Raw genomic sequence first — 23,159 nt, 5'->3', positions numbered from 1 at the left:
TTTTCTCCCACCTTTCTTTCTCCTGCCGCCTTCTTTCCTCCTTCTCAATCTCTTCCCAACTCTTAACAACCTCCTCCCTGTCCTGCACTATCCTCTCTCTAAACCTTTTCCTCCCTTCTTCCCATTTTGGAATCTCCACTTCTCCCCCTTTTCTCTCTCCCGCGCCTCCTTCCAGCACTCTCTCGCCAACTTACTTCCCTCTCCTCTCCTTAATTTCTCCTCATACTACTACGCTCTCTTCGCTGCTTTTGTTCCCAATTTATCTCTTTTTCTTTCTTCTCTTACCATGTACCCTGGTGTCCTCCAGTCTACTCCCAATGTCCACCTCAAGAACCTTTCCTGCACTATATATATTTTATGTGAATGTAAAATCACGCGTTTAAATTTAAAATTATTGCAACAGTAGATAGAGATTTGATTAAAATAAATAGAGAATTCAATTGAAAAGGACATCTACGAATTGGACGATTCATATGTTAGGCTACTTTATATCACTTGATTGTATGATTAATATAGTTTTCTTCTTGTTGCAAGTGATCATCCTTGGATTTAACGAGAAATATTTAAGATTTTCTTCTATTTGAATGTCCTAAATGATTACTTTTTAAATTATGTTTAAATGCATTTCTGAAGGTACACAAATGAACACTAAATATGAAATAGAATTATTTAAAATTCTATAACTGATATAACTTCATATATTTATGGAGATTTATCCAAGATTTTAAATATGTTTTTAAATAAAATGTTTTATGGTTCAACTTATCTTTTCCAGATCTAAGACCATAATGAATCTACGTGTCGTCTTGCTTTGCTTTGCAGTTATCCATAATTTTTTTGTACTCTCTTTTCAGCCACTTATTTTCCATTGAAAAAAAGGTACAGGTCTTCCTCCAACAACACGGTAGATAGGTTCCTAAAAAATGCCGTGTTATTGGAAACCGTGTTGTTTGAGACCCAGAGCCAATGCAAAAAGGGGGTTACGTTCCGAAAACTTTTTAAAAACAAATATATATATATATATAAACAACTTAATTTTTATTAAAAATATAAATATATGAATAATACAAACTAAAAAATATTATCCTTATTTAACGTAACTTTAATTTAATTTATTTCTTCGTCGTCACTGCTCAATTTAATCAACCGAGAACGTTTTTTCGGTGGAATGATATCGCCTTGACTTTCAGAACGTTTTCCTTTTTTTTTAAGTTCTTGCATCTTCTTCTCTCTTTAAAAAATCTGTAATTTTACTTTGCTTGTTGTTTCTTAACACCAGGTCATTGTAAATTTTTTGATAGGGAGCTAGACAGTTTTGATGCTTCCTTTTGAATTTTCGGCTCCTTTCTTTGGAAGGATCTGCATTCAAGAAAAATAACTCGAGATTTTCAGCTAAGCTTAGGCCTTCTTGTAATATTTTTAATGTTAACTTATTAACAGCACAATCTTCATCAGTGCTAGTGTCCTCAGGATCAATTTGATATAAGGTTTCGGATACCATTTCCATCAAATCCACTTCGTCAACTTCTTCTTCTTCCACTAATAAACCTTGCACGTCCACACTAGCCATTTCCACAAAACCTTCGCCTCCGATTGATTTAGCAAGTTCTGATATGCAACCAATTTCATTTCGTGACGATTCATGCACGTTTTCTATTTTAATTGAAGAGAGTTATATCTTCTTCCAACACGCATTTAAGGGACCATCTCAGTGTAACCGGCCAAAAAATTGTCAATTTTCGTGATTTTTTTTCGGATGGATAGGAAGAGGGGATCGGAATGTTTTTTTTTTCGAATAAGACCACTCTTTAACAATACAAAAAATTTTTTTTCATTCGTTTTTATTTATTTTTACTTATTGTAAGTAATTATTTTAAAAAGTGAGTAAAAAAAAATACGGGCAATCGATGTCAACGATTGTGATCGCAGTTTGCATCTGAAAAAAAAAATCAAATTGATTATTAATCTGTAGGGAAGCCGCTATGTCCCTATAGAGATTTTTTTTTTTTTAAATTTGACAAAATGGCGACGGCTTTAAGAAAAAGTAAGAAATTTAGCCCTGTTTTTCAACAGTTTTTCGTGTGAAAAAATAGGAAGAATTAAAAAAAAAGCTTCATAGGGGACGTAAAGAATAAAGTGAAAAAAATTCCGTAAAAATTCCAAGTCGATAGCTTGAAAACTCTCCCTCTGAGAGGTGACACCGTTTGTAAAAAGGGCATTTTGATAAAAACGCGTTTAAAGTTTAGAGGAGTTACTCTTTCGCTCTAATCTCTTTTTCCAAGAAAGGTTGTAGCGACCGTAATAATTCGAATTTAAATTTGAAAATTTTACAGAACACGCACAACTATTATGTACTTCAAGATGAGACCAAAAAAAGAAAAATCGATTTTTTTTAAATTTCACACTGAGATGGTCCCTTAACGTTGATGTTTTCAGTTCACAACAGCATGAGATACTGTTGTTTTCAGGTCATTAAGATGAAAAGAAGTACTTTCCGCTACACTGTATCTTTAAGACGGTAAGCCTCGCCGCGGCTGTAGAAGTACAGTGTTGTATAAAGATTTTTGGAAAGAAAACCGTTTTATAGGATACCGTGTTGTAGGAGGGTTCCCGCAATTATGAATTTTGTTATAGCGAAACTGTGTTAGGAGAAGCCGTGTTGTTGAAGGGATAGCTGTACACGACTCTTGAAATAACAAAATGCCAAACAATAAACCATTTTATAAGGTAACTGTGATTTTTACAACTCAAAATTTTTTAAAAATTAAGAATGCTTTATAACTTATGTTTTGGGTACTATTGTTCCCCAATTATGCTCAGAATTAAGTCGGTAATGTAGTTTTACTACAACCTCAATAGACAAAAAACTAGGACAAAAATTGAAAATTTCAATGCCACGCTACTGACATAATTTCCACGGTACTGACAAGTAAATGAAATAATCAAAGTACTTACCTAAATCTTTTTAAAATCTTAAAATAATAAAACGAATGATAAATTATAATACTCTGATAATGATACAAAGACTTTTTTGGTATTTTCTTTCTTGATTTTAACAATCTTTAAAATTTATTAATGATAGAATTAGAATAAAAATTTTTATACTTATATTTGAATATAACTAAGTTTAAAATGAGTTAATAAATGAGATTTTCAACAATTATAAATGTAAAAAACAATGATACAATTTTTAAATAATTAAATATTAATCTATAATAGAATTTTTTATCAAAATCCTTAGTGGATCATTCCTTATTTCTTAAACTTCGTCGAAGAGTTTGGAATAACTTTTGGTTTTTTTATTTCACCACTGACTACGGTGTCTTTGAACATTTTCTGTGCCTTTGCAGAAAATAATGGCAAGCGATTATCACTGTAATTTATTTGTCCCATCGAGAAATGTTCATATATTATGCCAGGTTGACAATCGAGACAACTTAATGAGTTGAATAGTATTAGTAAAAGTATTAGGCCAGGGTTTTCCCTACTCCAAGTGTATTGGTGCATTTTCATTGTACCAGTGAAGAGACGAAATTTTTCCGGCAATAAGGTATCAATAGTTTCAATTTGCGGAGCAGTGACGACGTCAATATGTATTTTTTTAGTGGAGTAACGCAAAGTTCTTATCAACTGGTCAAAATAAGATATATTCTTACCAAATTTCACTTGATCATCAGCTGAACGTTTCCGCCTCCAATGCCATCAGCTGCGCTTTTTCCGTGCCCAGCTTCACTAAAATTGTATGATATAAAGTGAATTTGAGGATAGCAAAGCGGAAAATATTGAGTAACAATGTAAAACATTTTACGGTTTCGATACTGAGTTGTCGGGCCATTACTCATAAAATGTATTTTTTTTATGTACGGAAACTGTGAGAGGTTGAATTTAAGGACTTGCTTTAAATGGGCAGTAATTGCAGCAGGATCATGTCGTACCATTATCACGATAACATTTTCGTAAATTTTTTTTAATTCGTTTCTTACCCACCGAAGCCTGTTTAGAGATATTTTTATTAATGTCGTTGTTGTTACCATTCATCTCGTTGTTGTTTTCTTCCGGAGCATTGGTTTGGAGTTCTCTTTTTTTTTTAGCCGTGATGATTTTTGCCACATATTTTGTAATTTCCGCCGACATCGTTTTTCACGTTCTGTCAACTGGGTCAATTGATTTTAATTTATTATCAAATTTCCGCTGTACGTATCTCTTTCGTTCCTTTTGACAATAATTTTGTTATATTTTTGACAATATTTGTATATATATTTGACAATATTTGACAATATTGTTATAATTTTGACAATAAATTTGACAAAAATTTTTATAATCTTCTTTAATTTTCTACCGCCGTAACCTTTCTGCTTCTCTTTTTTTTTTTAATTTTTCATCTTACTGAAATTTAGTAATTTTTTTCTTCTGTATCAATACACGTTTTTTACTTATTGTAAACGGTTTATTATTACACAAGTTTTGGAGCCCAGGTATATTTTTAAGTCTTGTTCGGAGTATTTGAGTCATTTTTCATAAAACTAGAACAACTGATAAATTAAAACATTAAGGAAACATGAATTTGAAAATTATTTGTTATTTTTACCATGGTACTGACATCCACGGTACTGACGTTTTAATTTATAATTAACCTAACCTTATTTTTTGTACATAATTAAAATGATTTTCCAAACAATTTCAATTGTACACGTAAAATTAAATATATATTCTGAATAGTTAATCTAAATATTGTATTAATATGTGTAAATTTCAATATCATGGTACTGACATATAATTTTATGACTTACCTTTTTCAAAACAAAACAAATTATTTCTATCAAAATATCGGGGCAAAAAATAAACATTCAGCTGTAAATTATACACAAATAGTCTTTCCTTAAAATGCAGCCAGAGAGAGCGAACGAAACTTAATGGAAAATGGCGTTTAGGCGGCAAATATATTAAATTTAAAAATTGAATAAAATTCCAGGACATAAATCAATGACAATTATTCCTTTCTGCAAATCAATATTTTGGTATAATTGCAATATAATTTGATGGAATATACATTAGATTTAAGTTATAAAAGCTAAACTTTAAATTATAAAACAAATCCTTATAGAAATGTATACATTTAGTTTGAAAAACGAGAATCGGACATGCCACGGTACTGACATTTTCGGTGTATTTCTGTAAGTTATTTATGATCCATGACTACTTATGCTTCAATAGTCATTGTCGACGGTAGAATACTATCAAATGTATGAATTTTATAATTTTTTGATAAAAAAAAATATGTTAAATGATAAATAAAGTACTAGACATAAAAAATCACAGCTATTTGAGAATCACCCATGTAAAACATTGATGTTTATGAAAACAGGTATGATGAACTCCCTTTTCACATTGTACAAAAATCAGATGTGATCTTTTTTCGCTTACCTTTAGTGCTACACACTACGCAATTACGTAAATTGTGTTGTGGCAACTTTACTAATCATAGCCTACTTTCGTCTAAAAAATCACAATGAAAAACTCGTACCCTTCTCTCTTTAATCCATTCACGCCCAATATCAAAAATAATTCGCGAAATGAAATCTAGTTGGGTCATTGCTCTATTATTCACATTTTTTTTTATAAATAATATAAGCATTCAAAACCATGCGGATCATGATAATGAACGCAACCTTTTTCCAATACTTTACGGTTCTCCTCCGTTCATCAAGATATGTGTTTTACATTTTATCAGATTCGTCTACACCTCCCATGAAGGTGTTGTACGAGTGAATGATAGCTGGTTTTGTTGAATTCCTTTCTCTACCGTGTCTCTTCTTTGTTATCGTCACATTTTTATTTTCGTATTTAGTTGAAATTAGTATTACTGGTTTTTTTACGCTTTTCTTTTCGCAATACGCACAAAGGAGCACATTATTATCTTTTAAATATTTCGGTTCATTTACATTAACTATTTTTAAGTGATCGGGAATACATTTTTTATTTCGTCTGATAGTTCTGGTTAAATAAGTATTGTTTGAATATAAATATCTTGCTAATTTAATACTACTAAAAAAGTTGTCAACAAAGACGTGATATCCTTAATTTAGATAATTACTTTCATGTAATAAATTTATCACGACATTATATCCTAGTCCAAACGTATTTTTGTCACTATTATTTTTTGATTTTGCGCCTCTGTAACAATAAAATGTTTAACAATATTGTTGCGTACAGGTGCCTTGATCGGTACTATGTTATTTATTTATCGTAAAAAGGTCTTAATGGGATGCGAAAGAAATGTGAATCAATATGAACCGATGGCTGTTGCCTTTATTAGTTGTTGTCTCTTTGTATATTATTATTATGGTGATGCTCGCTGTTATGTTGCTGCTTGTAGAAATGTTGTCCCGACGGTAAGCTACTGGATGCTTACGTTGTTGGTGAGTCGATTAGTTGTTCTTGTTCTTGCTTTAAATGGATCTGAATCGAGAATCGTGATCGAATGAAAGCTATGCTGATTTTCCGAAGCCTTTTATAGGGAAAAGGTCGATTACGCAATCCCCTCTCTAAATTGATTGGCCAATAATAGAAGGGTCACTCTCCATGGTCCGCCGATGGGCATAGGACTGTAGAGAGACCAAGCTGCGTTGGCAGTGATCCCATTCGTACGATAATTGAGCCGTTTATTTTGAGAGTGGCCTAAGTCCATTTATCTTAAAATCGAGATATTTAAGGGTTTGCGTTTCAATGAATTTAAAAATATACGTACAAGATACTAACGAGTTATACTGCTTAAGTGTATCTAAAGGCTTCAAATTTATATTTCTTATTAAAATAGTGGCAATTATTAAGTAATTAATATGCGTTTTCTAACCACGAATGGAAATAGACCACTTTCAAAATTAACAACCAGATTCATTATAAAATTTGAAGGTGCCCAAGTCCATTCAACATAATTTAAGATGCTTCAAATTGAAAAAAAACAATACTGAATTTATTTTACATATCCTTAAAACACTTCAGGAACATAATTTATGCGATTCAATTAACTACATAACGTGCAAAATTACAAACATAAATTTATTACAAAACAATTTACTACTCATCTACATTTTGTGCGTGTGAAAGGGATTTGAAGTAATCATGATGTTCCGGTGGTATATATCGTAATAGGTCCATTATGTCCTTGAACTTTGCTGTTGTAATTTGTCTGATATTTTTATACAATGGTGTCAATACAATATTTTCGAACTTTTTTGGTCTACCCCGACGTGGTAATAAATTCAGGACTTTAAAATTTTCATTCTTATTCATTGATGTCTTATAGAAAATTTTATACGGTTCATTTCTGACAAAACGCATCCAACATATTTTTAGCCAGTTTATTGATTCTCCATTAGAATTTTTTACTCTTTTAAAAATTGCATCTTCTAATAATTTTGTTAATACAAAATCTTCTTGTCTCATTTCATTTACAATAAAATTATTACCTTTCCGACACTTTTGTATAATCTTGTAATAATCTTGGGGAACGAATAGTAAATTATTTTTTTCAATGACATTTCTACCACGCCAAAATCTCTATCATTTGGTAAAAACGAATGTCCTGATATTAAAAATTTGTGATCTATGATTTCTACATTATACTGATAAATAACATAAAGTTGTACACGTAACCATGACAACCGGAAAAAACTAAAAAACGGACTTAGGCCACTTTCAAAATAAATTTTTCATCATTCCGTTAATCGTCAAATTTTCTTGCAACAAAATCTTCATGATTTTACTTATTTTTGTAACAAATTGCTTCAGAATAAAAAGATCATGTAAAAATGTAACTATTACTACTGTAATAGTAATAGTAACCGTTAACTAACTCGATTTTTTTGGAAAATGGACTTAGGCCACTTTCAAAATAAACGGCTTAATTATCGTACGCGTACGATAATTTGAAGCCTTGTACGATCCAAAATTCTGCCTGTACGATCCAATTTTAAAAACTTGATGACCTTTTTTTTTTTAAGTGAAAACTTCTTTAGAATGGGAGTGATCTAAAAAGTAAATAAACGGAAACGGAGCTGTGAAACGAAACTATGAAACGGCTGCTATACTAAAAAACTATGAAACGGCTGCTATACTAAAAAACTATGAAACGGCTGCTATACTAAATAATGAAAGAAAAAGAGACAAACATATAAGATTTAGCCTGCAAGAGAATGAGACGGAATATAGCTATACAGTTTTTTCTATTCTCGGTCTACTCTTTATGATATGCTTCGTAGTTATCGCTCCTGGTTAAATATGTGTGTGTTTGTCTGCGACTGCATACTACAAAGCGTGGACACGTATTCTTTCGATACTCGAAATGTTTGTAGGTAGGAGCGATAGAAGGGTAGAAGGAATAAACAGAGATAAGCACGTAGGTATGCGACAAAAGTATAAGGACTAAACGAACCAACGGTCGAAATAAAGAAAGAAGGTGCGTGGTCTGTTTTTATTTTACCAAACGTGGTATTTCTTTTCTATTTAAAAATGTTTCTATTTTATTGAAAAATTAATATTATTAAATTATTTACTTATTTCGCAAATATTATAATTAACAATTATGAAATATATAGAATATAATAATTGTATTGTCTGCAATATTTTACAAAAAAATGAAATGATTATCAGATACATCAGAGCAAAAAAATTAAACAACATTGTAGAATATTTTTCTTATAAATATCCAAAGACATGTTTTTTAATTATAATTTTGTGTATTTAGAAAATTTATAATAATTTTTAATAAAATAGAAAAGTTTTTAAATAGAAGAAACTAGACACGTGACAAAAACAAATAAACCTTAATTACTTTATATTTCCAATAAGAATAAAATAATATAACTTATTTTACAAATATGGAAAAAAAATATAAAAAATAAATTTAAAAAAGAATTTTTAATATTTTGAAATAAAACAACAAAAATAGAAATAGATTTTAAAATCGTTGTAATTCAAAACCCGATGAAACGAAAAAAATACGACAACAATTGTTCCCTTCTTTTTACAGCATCTTAAGGTATTAGTTGCTACAAAAAAAAAAAATACTTATGTGTGTAAACCCATTATAAAGATATCTCAAATTCCCAAAAAATGTGAAAAATGTAAAAGAAAAAATTCATCTACCATAGTTTCAAAAAAAAAATATTATATTTCCTTATTTACTTAGATTAGGACGGCGTATCTTTCTGTCGACAAACATTCTATAATTTTTGTTTCTATTTATGACTATCGAATTCGACATTCTATATTGATGGATAGAATTTTGAAAATGTTAGTTTTTTTCAGCTATCTACACCCCAAGGTCGGTTGTCTTTCATGAGAACAAAATTCTAAAAAGCAGGGAAGGTCCGTTGAAATTCGATATATATTCATAATCTTTATTATCGGTGCGATAATATTCCTGTCTATAGTTTTTTTTTACCAAACGTGTCATATATTTTCTATTAAAAAATGTTTCTATTTTATTGAAAAATTAGTATTAAATTCTTTATCTTGCAAATATTATAATTAATAATTATAAAATATATAGAATATAATCATTGTATTGTCTGCAATATTTTACAAAAAAGAGTGATTACAAGATACATCAGAGAAAAAGAATTAGAGAATACTGTGGAATAAATGAAAAGCAGCTAACAAATTCCATTCAAAAGCAAGTAAATTACTGTCACATTTTTATATTTTGCTTCTTTATAAAATATATTTGATGCATAAAGACAAAATATGTCTATTAAATTTGATTTTTATATGTTTTTATGAAAAATATCCAAAGAGATGTACTGACCCATGCATATATGAAAATTATATTACAAATTTTGATATTTGCGTATTTAAGAAACTTATACTAATTTTTCAATAAAATAAAATTATTTTGAAGATGTTGAACGCCCAGCGTGAATCGGTGGAGCTTACCACGGAGCTGAAATTTGAGACTCGTAGTGTACACAGTTCGATAAGCTGAGAGAGCGATACGATTCAATGCATTTTTTTAGATTTTTCGTTGTTCAGATCTTTATTTAGACAAGAGTATTTAGAAAGATAAGTTTGTGGTCCATAGAATAAGGACGAGATATGTTATAAATAATAAGGGTCTCGAAGTGTGGTAGGCTACAGAGTTGAAAAAACATTTCTAGAGAATATCTTTATTAGATCTTTCATTGCATTTTACCAGAACCTTCGTTCAGTCTAGCAGTATTTTCCATATATTTTTCGTAACGTCTTTATTTAATCTATCCTAAAATGTTTGTTATATAGCGCAAGAATGTAGATGAGAACGGGAAATTGAAAAGCATACTAACAAAAAAAATTTTATGGTGCCTATCTATAACTATCGCATTCAGCATTCCATATTTATTGCTTGAATTTGGAAAAGTGTACGTTTTATCAGCTATTCCACCCAGAGACCATACCGGTGACTTTTATTATATATGGTAATAATATTATAATAAATAAACTCTACAATTATCTTATACTCTTGAAACTGTGCATTCGTCTGATTATCTCGAAACTTAGTTTTTTAAAGGTTTCACTTCTAACACGTGTGATCTGCACACATGATTTTTTTTCTTCAACTCACATGATATCATCTATTCTAGGACCTTTTGCCGTATCGGTAGTTTCTAATAAGTCTAGCTGGTGTTGTCATTGAGTCATTCTTCCTTCTCGCGTACTCCTATGCGCTCTCGCGTCGGAGATCACACGCTCTGCGTCCTCTTTTTCGACATAAGCATGAGTTGCGGTGCCTAATTAAAGTCCTAATGCACTCATAAAGTACAATAATGATTTTGTACCTTCATTTAACATTCCAGCTGCAATGTAAGCCGCTATTTCAACAACTTTAGAGCCACACGGAACAATTTTTGGAGTTATTTTTCATATTAACTGATTATAACTCTCATTATTGTTTTGTGTAAATCCCCCAACACACCTTTCCAATAATTTTACGTTGCTAAGGTCTTCATAAATTGGATATATAGCTTCAGCAGCATCAGCTGGTAAAGTTGGATAATCATGGGTGTAAGGAGATAATGTATCTGTTGCTAGTGCTTGCTGCCAACTAAACCATGAACCTTCTTCACCTGGGCACATTTCGTCTTGAGGCTTTTAATCAGTCAAACAATAGTGATAATATGTTCCTCAAATTGCAGTATACATATTATCCATAGAATCACAATTGCTCCTTATTGCCAAATCATAGTAAACTGTCAACTAATCTATTAGCTTAGCCGTGAGTTTACCTTTCCCTGAGATTACTTTTTTTACAATTTTTTTTCCGCCTTTTTCAACTGTTTCTGCATTTTTTTTACTAGCTCGCGGAGTCGTGAATGCAGCTGCTACTCCGGTTCTTACTCTACCTGCTTTCTAACACTCTGACGTGGCCTTACAAATTCAGGTATATCTCCGAAAATATTTATCGGATTGACTTCAAATTTTCAGAAAATATACTTAAATATATGAACATTCCGAAAATGCAAAAAAAATCGATTTTTTGAAAATTCTAACTAGGTATAACCCTTTAGACTATCTTCGTCCAAGTTAAGTGAAGAGAAAATAAAGAATTTTACAAGTGAAGGACATAGACGTCTACTATATTTATCGAGTATTTCAGTAACTTTAAAATACTTTAACGAAGAAATCGACGAATCTATCTCCGTTCTCTGTAGATCGAATATACCATCGAGTTGACCTATTATTAAAACTTTAAGTAATTTTTCAAAGTTTGTTTCTTTGCTTAAGTCCACTTCATGTCGAACAATGACCGTTTCTCCATTTTTGTGCCATTTAAAGACCAAGTTTTTGTGATCTCGTATTGACATATTTGAAGCAATGATTAATTTTTTAACTCCTTGTTCGATCATCCAATCGATCAGTATTTTGCCAAAGGTATTGAGACTATCAATGATGAGGTATAGACGGAGAGCTAGCAACCGATTTTGGAAAATGACTTAGCACAGAATTTTTGATCTGCAAAAGGTTGGAACAGTGTCGACAAAAGTGTAGCCCGATCGTCAGAAGGCGGTCAGGAAGATTAAAGGGGAGGGGCGGGCTGCCAAAATTGTTAATTTTGGTAATAAAATAAATGACTAGAGAAATGGTTGAAATTTACGTAGATATCCAAAAAAATGAGAGAAAGCATGGGGAAAAATGTCAGACGTTTAAGTTGATGACAAAGGGGTGTCAGAATCTGGAAAAGTTGCAAAAAATTTTTGAAAATTTATAGATGGAAGGAAATATCTGACAACTTGCGTATGTCTTTTTTATATATAGAGAAAACTATGTGCATAATGTCAGATGAAAACGTGGAGGCATTCGTGAGAAATTGGGGTGCAAATTATGATGGTGCAAAACGCGGTGTGGCGCGGCGCGCCGGCTAAGGGGCTGCTCCAGTTTTCACCCCGTACATGACTCATGCCACTTCTAACGATTTACCTGCATATTTATAGAGGTACAAAGAACGTACTATTAAAATGTCAGAAGTCAATTGTGAAGAATTCATACATTTACTTAACTTTTAATTTAAATTTTAACAGAATTTTACATGAATTTTATTATCTTTATTAAAAACAGTTAAAAAGGTCAAGTATAATATAATTACAAATTCATAAGTTGATCAATTAAATACAAATTTGTGTAAAAAAATGTAAAAAACCTAAATATATTTGTAGCAAAGACAATTAAAAAAAAATTTTATCGTGCTTAATAAATCATTAATAATAATCAATCGGTTTCGATATCTTTATCATCCTCTTCCTCCTCGTCATCCTCATCGTCCTGATTATTCTCATCCATCTCATCATCATCATATTCTGGATCTTCATCGCTATCATATTTGTCCTCTTCGTCTTCTTCAGCTGAAAAAAGTACGTGATTAAATAAATGAAAATAATTATATACTTAATAAAGAGTCATCGATCAAAATTTACCTTTTGAATTATCGTTTTCCATAATAATATCCTCTATTGAAGATGGTAATTGTTGACCTTTGAACCAAACAAAGTCATAAATCGGATCTAAACTTCTTCTTCTTTTGGCAGCAGGTTGTTCCGAATTGTTTGTACTATCGCGTCTTTGATCCAGGTTAATGATGTCAGTATCTTCAATATTTGGATAAAAAATACCGACTGTATCGTGCAACGTGTCTTGACCGCTCGACGTCTCAACAAAACGGTCATAATTATCATATGCAACTCCTGTACAACGTTTTGGAGCTAGTATCGCATTTTCGGAAGAAATATTGGATACACTACATGTAGTAGCAGTAACTTCTGTCTCAAGTTTTTTAATGATTTTGTAACTACAGCAATGACCGTACTTATTTAGAAGATCAAGGACTTTACGACTACTTGTTATACTTTTAAGTGTAATTCCTAAAGTCATATGTTTAGATGTTTTGATTTTTCCGTGGTGTATCGCGTAAATTAAATCTTGGGAAAAAGAATCTACTTTACGCAAATTGGCATAGCTTTTTCTTGATCTTGAGTCAATGCCACATAAGAGATGACGCATGAAATCCGTCAGATCTTTTGGGATTTCACATTCCCCTTCGATAATATCGGTGACTTTTAAATCACATGAAAGTGTTCTTTTTTTTAATAACAAAATTTTCTTTCTTAACGTCAATGCAGCGCGAGATATTATTTCAGTATCATATAAATTTGAAAAAGTTTCGTCAGTAATAACGCAGCCATCGGTAGGAGCAATTAACCTTTTTTTTTCGTAATAATGACTTGAATTTTTTTGCCAAAAGTTGCTGTTAGCTTTTCTAAAAGATGTTGACTGGTATATTTCACATTGTAACATTTAAATTCTTGAACATAAAATTTCTCAAGAATTTCATTGTAAAAATCTGTGATAAGCTGTAATAAGCAGCATTCTTTGTTTTTTATAATTCTTTTCTCAACCAAGTCACAAATATTCGCGTACGCTAATCTATGAAATTGTTTTCTTTTCTCCATACTGCTTTTAGGAGTTGTTGGTTGGATAGCTTTAGAAAGATATAATTTTTTGCAACGATTATGATAATAAACTGTACTATTTACAGGTGCAGCTTCCAATTTTCTCTCCATTTCATTGTCCATACAAGCATTTACAATCGTAAAAATATCATTTCGCAGTTTTTCAATAACACACGCATGTTTTTTTACGACACGATATTTACGAATTTTACGGTTTTTATCGCAAAAAATGCAAATTGTATCACCAAGTTTCTCATTATTTATGCCCTCATCGCTACTTGCTTCTTTATCGCCACTCGATTCCTCGTCATCAGTTACTTCCTTATGAACACTTGTCTCCTGCCCACCACTCGCTTCGTCCTCTTCAAACTGAACAGATGCGGATACAACTTGTGTCGAATCCATTCCCGGTCTTGTATTGCTACTATCTGTAAATAGATCATTTTCAATCATAATTTTTAATGTATGATACTGAATAGAATAGATTGCATAACTAATACACGATTCATAACATAATCTTGAAAAAGTATATAGAAAAAAATGAGGTCACATACATGCCTATTGCACGGCATTCACCCAGGAGAAGAGAAAATCATTTCGTTGGGTACGTACGATTGTGCGCTACCCTTAGCTCAAGGTCAACTACCTGAGACAATTTCCAAGGCCTCTCTGGCTCTACTCATTTCTAGTTAGTAAAATTTTTGGAGCAAACTCAAAAATACTAGAAAATACAGGAATACCGTATTTTTGATATGTTATTTAAAAGAAAAATGAAATATATTTTTTATTAGGTACTCATGCGGGGAAAGTACTATCTTTTCGATCGCTATTGGGGTCGGAAATTCGGTCACTGTTTACCTACTTTACAATAACAACACGTGTTTTGAGTAAAATAAATGTCAATTTGAGTCCGAAAAGTTTACTTGTCGCACCCAAATTATACTTACCACACAAAAATTGACGATAAAAAGAACACAATCAAAGTGTCAATATTGTAGGCGATAAGATTCATATGTAGTTCTTTCTTTATTTTATTTCTTGTTTAAAAACTCTATCTTAGACGATAAGATTAATATTTGGTTCTTCATTTATTTTATTTCCTGTTTGAATACGCCATCGATCTTGGTGCAAGGAAACTTCACTCGGAAATTGGAGGGAAACGATATTCCGTTGTTTAAAAAAAACAAAGTTCCGTTATGCAAATAAAGGGTATAACCGGATAAGTATGGGAAATCTGCCCCCGTGGCTTTTTTGACTCGCACTTGGGGGATCGATTTGGTGTCGAATAAAAATAATTCACCCCGAATTTTAGCTCTTTTACTCAAACGGTTCTCGAGATTTTCAAAAAAAACCTGTTTTTTCGATTTTATTTTTTTTTTTTATAGTAAAATTCAAAACTAATCAATAATGATTTTTTTCTAGTTCTTAGGAGTCTAAGACATGAAAAAAAAATATGATCATAATATTTTAACGAAAAGCCGATTTTTGACGGACGAAAGAAAATTAAATTTTTTTAGCTTTTTTGAAATATGTCAGTCACCAAAATTTTTCAGAAAATGTCTTTTATACTTCTCTACACTCAGGAATTTTCTTGAATTTTTTGAAGTGGTGGAACAATATGAAAAAAATTAAAAACTCATTTTTTTCTAAAATCTCAAGTTTTAACTAATTTATATTTTTTTTCAGTTAAAAAAAAAATGTGAAAAATTATATTTTTACTCAAAATACACTTTGCCAGAAATAAACATAAAGATTATTATAAAACAATTAAGATATATTCCGTCTAACGTAATTAGAAGGGTTATTGATTATTGAAAATACATTTAAAAATAGTACTTATATATTCTTTATACGGTTAGATATTATTCTAAATCTTATGCAACAAAAATAAAAATTATAATAAAAGATGTAACTATATTAGTCTTCATCACTGTCTTCATTCACTACGACACTAATTTTTTCATCGATGAACAGGCGACTCAGGATCTCAGCAGGTCTTACAATTTTCGCCAAATATCGAGCGTAAGATAAATAATATATGATAGCAGCAATATGAGAGCAACATCCAACAGTACGTCTACCATTCGCACAATCACAACAATATCGAGTTATTCCGGAAATATCGTTCTTATCTGGCTGATATTCAATAAAACAACGATATGTCTTCGAATTAATATGTCGAGATCTGACTTCGAATTTTATAATATTACGTGTAATTTTTAAATAATGGAATGTGATTATTCCGTTTTCATCCATCATCTCAGCTAAATACGATACAGCTTGAGACATTTAATATGATCCAGTGAAAAGAATTTTGAGTTCTTGCTCTGATTATTCTGGAAAGTCAGTTAATTGTTCTGAAGTTATTATTGCAAAGGGAACTTTTCTTCTGGCCCAACGATTAGTTTTTATCTCCAAGGCTAAAGTATTCTCTTGATCTTTTTTTGAATTCATGGCAGCAATTATTTTTTCTGTAAGATCAAGATCAGAATCAAGTCTTGTTCCAAATTCATTGTGCAAAAAACAAGCGATTCGACAAAAAACACTAGTTTTTGGAAGCAATTTGTTATCCAGTTTATGATCTAATAGCTTAAACTTCTGTTTAATATTGCCATGTACTGCTTCAACAACCCAACGAATTTTGGTAACAAAACGGGATTTATTCGATTCATCTGTGGTCAACTGATTGCGTTTTCCTTTGAGAGCAGGCATTAGCACTTTGAACCCTAATTCTTCTAAGTATACAATCACATCACGAAAGCCACGATCAACCACAATAATGTCATCTTTTTTCAGCAATTTAATCAGACCATTGGGGTCATTTAAGATCACTCTCATAATTTCAGCATCGTTCATATTAGCTGTATATGGCCCAAGCATATCTATAACGAAACCATTCGTAGTGCATATCGTGAATGGTTTACACAAAGGAACCTTTTTTTGACCAGAATATGATTTCCTCTGGTATTCGTTATTTGCACTTTTTTCATGACGAATATATGTTCCATCACAAATGAATATCAACTGGTCATCTTCTACTTGATACAATTTTTTAGCAGTGTTTGACGTATTAGTGAGTAATGTCTCCCTACTGATAGCATCAATTCCAAAATGCTGAGGTAAAACATCTTTTTCAAACGAAGTCATCACAGTAGTCAGATACAATTTGTTCCCGAACTAAACCAAAAACGGAAGATATTAATGCATTCGAATTTCCGGTTCGTAATTTGAATAAAAAAATAACAAGAGCTTGAACGATATTACGATTCACTGAGTTTCTCATCGATGTTAACTTTTCACGAAGTTTTATCAATTTTTCTCAGGTAAGACTAGTAAATGCCTCTAACTGTTTTTCTGAAAACGAGTGATCTCCAATTTTATCAATTAGGAACGAGTCAGTACCAATAGCGAGCTGCCCCAGTAATTTTTCCAAATCACGAACTTCAAATACACTGGTGTTCGAATAAATTCGAAAATTGTTAATGTCTTCATCGTAGAACCGCTTTTTTATAAGATGGTCTTTACAACACCGATTTCCTTCGGGAATAAGGAGTTGTCTTTTGAAAAACACTTGTTTGCGTGCTTCAAATGGAACAGATTTGATATTTGATGATGATCTACAAATGCAACAGTATTTGTGAGTAGCAACAATTCGAGGAAAACCCAACTCCATAAATTCTAATTCTTCTTCCATTTTTTCTTCAATAACATATGAAGGATCTTCAGTTGACGATACAGATGAAATAGTAGTGGATGAGGATTGAGATGAAATTGGCTGACTTTCAATACTTACTTGATCTGGAGATGAATCCTCAGTGTTCTTAAGTATAGGTGGTCTTGTTAAAATAACTCGACACTTACCACAAAAGGTATCATTAATAAAGACTCTCTTTCCAATTTTTTCTGTCGCAATATTAGCCTCATCAATTGTCATAATAACTTTTTTATATCCAACTGTTTTTCGCAAATATCTGTTACAATTAATGCATTTTTTATCAAAATCCATTCTGAAACAAAGATTTGAATTATGTATTGTGAGGTTTTCAGACAGAGAAAGAAATATAAAACTGAAGATAACTGACTAAGGACTGACTAAGGACAGATACAGACGGACTAACTGAGGACTGAAGACTAAGGACACTTTCTTACTTCTTTCCACATATTTATATCAGAAATGAGCTACACCCCTTTGGAGAGGGAAGGAGATTATAAATCTTATTGACCAATATCATAAGGATCCACCCCATAGTCCACCGATGGGTACAGCCTATAGTTTTTGGTAGTGGAAACAATACATAAAGAAACTTGATCTGGAACATCGGAATGTTATCTCTTTTATGGTATACCGCATATGTTTACATAGGAATCCGAAATTCTTCAAAGGGTCCCGACACTGCACAAAGGGTTTTTATTGCACCAATATATCCCGATAATTCTTATGTTTGTTTATGGTTTTATGGCCCTTCTAAACTTTCCCTTCAGTTTCTGAATAGAATTTTCCTTTCCAGAAAATAAAATATAACGAAAAGAGCTGAATACTAGACTTTTTTCCTACAGTATAGGGAATTGAGAAATATACAGACAGATTCAATGAAAAAATTTACTTATTCAAGTGGTTGTAATGCTACAACTGTAAGCAAACAACAAAGCAAAATAAAGAAAACTTTAAAGCGAAACTTTAGAAAAAATGATTGCTGGTTAGTGAAAATCCCGATATATAGCGTTAAAATGCGTCAGCTCGGAACGTATTAAAAAAAAAATAGTTTTTACGTAATCATTGTGAAACCAAATGATTGAAAATGTTTGATAAGTAATGTTATTGTGTATTTTGAGTAAAAAAATAATTTTTCACATTTTTTTTAACTGAAAAAAAATATAAATTAGTTAAAACTTGAGATTTTAGAAAAAAATGAGTTTTTAATTTTTTTCATATTGTTCCAACACTTCAAAAAATTCAAGAAAATTCCTAAGTGTAGAGGAGTATAAAAGACATTTTCTGAAAAATTTTGGTGACTGACATATTTCAAAAAAGCTAAAAAAATTTAATTTTCTTTCGTCCATCAAAAATCGGCTTTTCGTTAAAATATTATGATCATATTTTTTTTTCATGTCTTAGACTCCTAAGAACTAGAAAAAAATCATTATTGATTAGTTTTGAATTTTACTATAAAAAAAAAGAAAATCGAAAAAACAGGTTTTTTTTTGAAAATCTCGAGAACCGTTTGAGTAAAAGAGCTAAAATTTGGGGTGAATTATTTTTATTCGACACCAAATCGATCCCCTAAGTGCGAGTCAAAAAAGCCACGGGGGCAGATTTCCCATACTTATCCGGCTATACCCTTTACTTAAATTTTTTTAACTTTTTCAGTATTGTTTTGTGGAGAGGAATCGACAACTGGTAATCGACAACCTTCCGCACTAGTTGCATAATATACTATTTTTTCATTTTAAAAATTATTTCTTTGTACAAAATCAAGTATGATCAAAAAGAACGTTAGAAAAAATATGAATTTGTCGTCAGTTAATTATTACTTCCTATACTGAACTGTTTACTATGTTCGATTATTAACTATTTTGGAAATTATTAAATATTACACTTACCCGAGACACTTGCAGATGATGTGGAAGCAACTGGTGTCACATCAACATATCTGGTAGATTTGTTTTGCAGAGCGTTGTATTTATCAATATATCTTTTCGGAATCGCCACAAAATTTTTTCGGCAAACTGAATGATATCCTTTAGTGTCGTCAACCTGCTCAGGCAAAACGACATCGTTGTATTTCATTTTTAATGCAACACGAACACAAAGTTGATCACGACATTTTTGTAAACTTTCTTCTGTGAATTGTAGAACTTTACCGGAAACATCATCGCAATTAAAAACACAAGATATATCAGAAGCCATGATACCAAAATTAACACACAACTAAAATCAATTTAACACACATTTAAAATGTAACACACAACTACATTATATACACACAACTTAATTTAACACACAACTAAAATCTCATATCAAATAGTGTTCAACTGTCTGTGTTACGAACAAAACTGACTATGAAGCGCATAGAGATACTACACATAGAGCAGATAAGCCAGCATAAAACCTGTTGGCGAAATAAAAAGAGATAGAACATGAGAGGTCGAGGTTGTCTCTTTCTAACTTGCGCTGAACGGTACATGCCCATTAATCTGCTAGTAGAGGTTAAGGTAGCTGATTTTAGTACGGCACGAGTTCGAATCTTGCCACACAATAACTTTTTTATTTATATGTTTTTCTATTCAAGAATAATTAGCCAAAAAATAGTAAGGATCACGTAAATCAATAAGTTTGAAATTATTAGTTTAAGCGTAAACAAATAAACAAGCTTATAGATCATCCATACATCAGTGGATTAATTTATTCAAGTGTAATTTACTATTAACTATAAAACTTGTGAAATCAGCAGTATAATTAACTGTACTGTTAGATGTAATCTACGATACATCTATCTTACCCTAAAACTGATTAATTTGTTAATGAACATCGAATATTACTATTCGGAATCACTAAATTGAAAATCTGCAGTTAAACTTATTTAAAAATTAATGAATATATACAAAAATTTTTAAGTAAAACTTAAAAATTATTTTAAAATAGTGATAAATTATCTTACAACAGCAAATAATATTTTACAACGAAAAATAATCGTAAAAAAAGACGTACACAATTATTATTATACAATGTAACATATTATATTAGGGGTGGGGTGGGGTGGGGGACATTTTATTAAAATTTTAAAAAATTGTACTATGAAAAACCTGTAGATAATCTGCTGCTGCTTGCTCCTTTTGTTTCTTTAAGAACTTTAATAACATCTTTCAAGCTGTTTATAATTTTATTTTTTCTTCTCACTTTCGTTTGTAAATTTAGTATTTGCTGCTTTTTTCTGATAGTGAACTTTATAAAATTGTTCCAAGCTTCATCAGATGTAAAATTTTGTTTTGTAAAATAGATAGTGTTTTGGCCATCCTTCCAACGCAGTTTTTTATTTGGATTAAGTATCTCGTCAACTTCACTCGTAGAAATTTTCCTTCAAATAATAATTATATATAGAAAAATATTATTTAAAAAATAATTAAAATATTTGATAGTTACCTCTTTGAATTGTTATTTTTATTTTCTTTTGTATTTGAGCAATAATCGTGATCTGATATACAATGATTATCCAAAAGCGGTATATTAATAGCATTATTTACAAAACATAACTTTTCTCTTTCATGCACTTGTGAATCAAGAGTTGTGCATTTTCTATAAATAAAAAAGTTTGAGTTTAATTTAATAATAATAAAATTAAATTACTTAAATCTTTTAAATAATTACCCTTTTAAATTATTATCGCTCACAGCAACGCAGCATTGCTCGTTTTTATTTTGAGATTTAATATTTGTAATAATATTATTATTAGCAGCAGCATGACACCCTGTCTCATCTGCACAAAACTTTTTACTTTCACTAAGATCTATAACGTCAGCATCACAATCATTTTTTCTAAAAAGCATAATACGTATTTCAAAAGAATTAATAAAAAATGAATATTTATTAAATTGAAAATTATATTACAAAATATATAATAATAAAAATGAAATAAATACCTTTTTAATGTTACAGCCTTGCAAACATTTAGTACGAATTCTACCTTTTTGTTTTTTAAATTTGCAGTCTTTGTCTCTTTTGAAATTTGTAATAAATTAGTGCATGTTTGTCTATTTTTAAGATCGCCAGGAGCTTCTCTTTCTAATTTTGGAACAGCCGTTGATAGTAATTTTTTTAAATGATTGCTATTATCTTTATGTAAGTGATAAGAATTACTATCAAAATGATCGCTGCAAACTCTAGCATTTACTGGATATTTGAAAATGTTTAGAACAGTCATCCACTTCTGTCGTTGTTCATTGTTTTTAGGAAAACTACAATATACAATTATCTTTTGCTATCAAAATATATAACACAAGATGTTTTGATAACATTTACATAACCTCACATATTAAATTAATAAAACTCGTTACACAAATAATTATAACTTTGCACATGAAAATTTCACACTTTTATATAACAAGTAAATTATTATATTTAACAATTATTTTATTTTTCTTACCAATGAAAAGTACTTCTGCAGTCACCAGGAACATACTGTTTTTTACACACAATACAGAACTTAGTCATTTTTCACTCACATTACATCACATTTACATTACAGTAGCAAATTGATTCACAAATTATTATTTCTATTTTAATTCGTACTACTGTAATAATTTTATAATTAGTAAACAATAACAAACATCTAACGAGCTTTTACGATAAGACCGATTACACCGAAACTATGGAGGGTAGAGGTAAGGAGTAACATCTCTGTATATGAAAAGTGTCCGTCGGAATGCATTCAATTATGGTGGTACCACAGTACCTAGAGAGTAAATTTTAAAGAAAGCGCCAAATATTATTAGAGTAGAATTGAGAAATAAACAAGGAGCACAAATTTCACAACACAAATTTTACTCACAACTGTTTTCTTATTCACATACTTTTTCATAAAATTAAATGATAAAAAATCAATAAACGTACTATTCACAGTTCACGAAATAAAATCACTCTAGCTACACGTTGTTTTCTCATAATAATTCTTTAAGGTTATATTTACTAATTCGTTTACAATTGCTACATTCATACCATACTTCTAAGTTCACTAGCGCCATTCTGGAAGGTTTTTGAACTATTATTTATAGAAAACGCTGGACACATTTTCACATTTTTTCCCATAAGAGATGTTACTCCTTACCCCTACACGCCATAACCGTAAAATGTGCATAGAATCTCTATGAATATGTGGCACGACAAGTCTAATCCGCATGCACCGGTACCGCATGAGTTAGAGAGAGACAACATCAACCTTTCGTTTTTCGCTGTAGTTTATGCAGAGACATTTCTACTTACATAGCCGCCTATGGTTTGCCTCCTCTATCAATATTATCTCTATGTCGGGAGACGTATGCTGAAGTGTATATATATATATATGTATAAGAGACCTTTTAAGTTTCTAAATTATGTAAGGAAAGTATCCTTAGCCTAATTGTATTTAGTGCGTAAATCAGGTTGGTAAGTAGACTTCCTACTGTATCAAAGACAATCGGATGAAT

General features: G+C 30.9%; 5 protein-coding genes and 1 pseudogene across 6 annotated transcripts; all 6 read right to left on the bottom strand.

Annotated features, from left to right (window-relative positions):
- Positions 1-1,033: 1,033 nt before the first annotated feature.
- LOC107073430 (uncharacterized) lies at positions 1,034-4,917 on the bottom strand. The gene is made up of 4 exons (XM_089176974.1): positions 4,791-4,917; positions 4,032-4,532; positions 3,657-3,732; positions 1,034-1,936 (listed from the first exon to the last, which is right to left on the bottom strand). The coding sequence occupies exon 4, from the start codon at positions 1,568-1,570 to the stop codon at positions 1,208-1,210; it is 363 nt and encodes a 120-aa protein (XP_089033100.1). The 5' UTR covers positions 1,571-1,936; positions 3,657-3,732; positions 4,032-4,532; positions 4,791-4,917; the 3' UTR covers positions 1,034-1,207.
- A 5,679-nt stretch (positions 4,918-10,596) lies between these two features.
- LOC149031026 (uncharacterized) lies at positions 10,597-11,178 on the bottom strand (annotated as a pseudogene).
- A 1,323-nt stretch (positions 11,179-12,501) lies between these two features.
- Positions 12,502-13,530, bottom strand: LOC107073427 (uncharacterized). The gene is made up of 2 exons (XM_015334065.2): positions 12,948-13,530; positions 12,502-12,875 (listed from the first exon to the last, which is right to left on the bottom strand). Exons 1-2 carry the CDS (start codon positions 13,528-13,530, stop codon positions 12,742-12,744), a joined length of 717 nt encoding a protein of 238 aa, XP_015189551.2. The 3' UTR covers positions 12,502-12,741.
- A 91-nt stretch (positions 13,531-13,621) lies between these two features.
- Positions 13,622-23,118, bottom strand: LOC107073428 (uncharacterized). 2 transcript variants are annotated; one of them, XM_089176969.1, is made up of 8 exons: positions 22,526-22,681; positions 22,337-22,429; positions 22,121-22,268; positions 21,618-21,932; positions 21,346-21,513; positions 21,121-21,273; positions 20,784-21,055; positions 13,622-14,407 (listed from the first exon to the last, which is right to left on the bottom strand). In XM_089176969.1, the coding sequence occupies exons 3-8, from the start codon at positions 22,186-22,188 to the stop codon at positions 13,725-13,727; spliced, it is 1,659 nt and encodes a 552-aa protein (XP_089033095.1). In that variant the 5' UTR covers positions 22,189-22,268; positions 22,337-22,429; positions 22,526-22,681; the 3' UTR covers positions 13,622-13,724. The 2 variants fall into 2 exon arrangements, with proteins under 2 accessions (XP_089033095.1, XP_089033094.1); XM_089176968.1 differs by lacking the exons at positions 22,337-22,429; positions 22,526-22,681 and adding an exon at positions 22,957-23,118.
- Positions 15,634-17,970, bottom strand: LOC149031025 (uncharacterized). Its single transcript, XM_089176970.1, has 2 exons — positions 17,244-17,970; positions 15,634-17,156 (listed from the first exon to the last, which is right to left on the bottom strand). Exon 2 carries the CDS (start codon positions 17,124-17,126, stop codon positions 16,311-16,313), a length of 816 nt encoding a protein of 271 aa, XP_089033096.1. The 5' UTR covers positions 17,127-17,156; positions 17,244-17,970; the 3' UTR covers positions 15,634-16,310.
- LOC149031024 (uncharacterized) lies at positions 17,987-20,773 on the bottom strand. The gene is made up of 2 exons (XM_089176973.1): positions 19,581-20,773; positions 17,987-18,289 (listed from the first exon to the last, which is right to left on the bottom strand). The coding sequence occupies exons 1-2, from the start codon at positions 19,885-19,887 to the stop codon at positions 18,195-18,197; spliced, it is 402 nt and encodes a 133-aa protein (XP_089033099.1). The 5' UTR covers positions 19,888-20,773; the 3' UTR covers positions 17,987-18,194.
- Positions 23,119-23,159: the final 41 nt, after the last annotated feature.

The sequence above is a fragment of the Polistes dominula genome, unplaced genomic scaffold, assembly GCF_049000335.1.
Source record: "Polistes dominula isolate Pdom_NZ unplaced genomic scaffold, Pdom_raw_medaka contig_12, whole genome shotgun sequence".
Lineage (NCBI taxonomy): Eukaryota > Metazoa > Arthropoda > Insecta > Hymenoptera > Vespidae > Polistes > Polistes dominula.
Note: the sequence above shows the minus strand (reverse complement) of the source record. Positions and strands in the feature narration are given on the sequence as shown.

Coding starts and splice junctions, on each gene's coding strand:
- LOC107073430 (XM_089176974.1), bottom strand. CDS start 1,570: ATGGCTAGTGTGGACGTGCAAGGTTTATTAGTGGAAGAAGAAGAAGTT.
- LOC107073427 (XM_015334065.2), bottom strand. CDS start 13,530: ATGCGTCATCTCTTATGTGGCATTGACTCAAGATCAAGAAAAAGCTAT. Junction 12,876..12,947: donor GGAAAACGATAATTCAAAAG/GTAAATTTTGAT, acceptor TACTTTTTTCAG/CTGAAGAAGACGAAGAGGAC.
- LOC149031025 (XM_089176970.1), bottom strand. CDS start 17,126: ATGACTTCGTTTGAAAAAGATGTTTTACCTCAGCATTTTGGAATTGAT.
- LOC149031024 (XM_089176973.1), bottom strand. CDS start 19,887: ATGGCTTCTGATATATCTTGTGTTTTTAATTGCGATGATGTTTCCGGT. Junction 18,290..19,580: donor ATCATCTGCAAGTGTCTCGG/GTAAGTGTAATA, acceptor CCGATGTTCCAG/ATCAAGTTTCTTTATGTATT.
- LOC107073428 (XM_089176968.1), bottom strand. CDS start 22,188: ATGACTAAGTTCTGTATTGTGTGTAAAAAACAGTATGTTCCTGGTGAC. Junction 21,514..21,617: donor AAGGCTGTAACATTAAAAAG/GTATTTATTTCA, acceptor TATGCTTTTTAG/AAAAAATGATTGTGATGCTG. Junction 21,056..21,120: donor AAAAATAACAATTCAAAGAG/GTAACTATCAAA, acceptor TATTATTTGAAG/GAAAATTTCTACGAGTGAAG.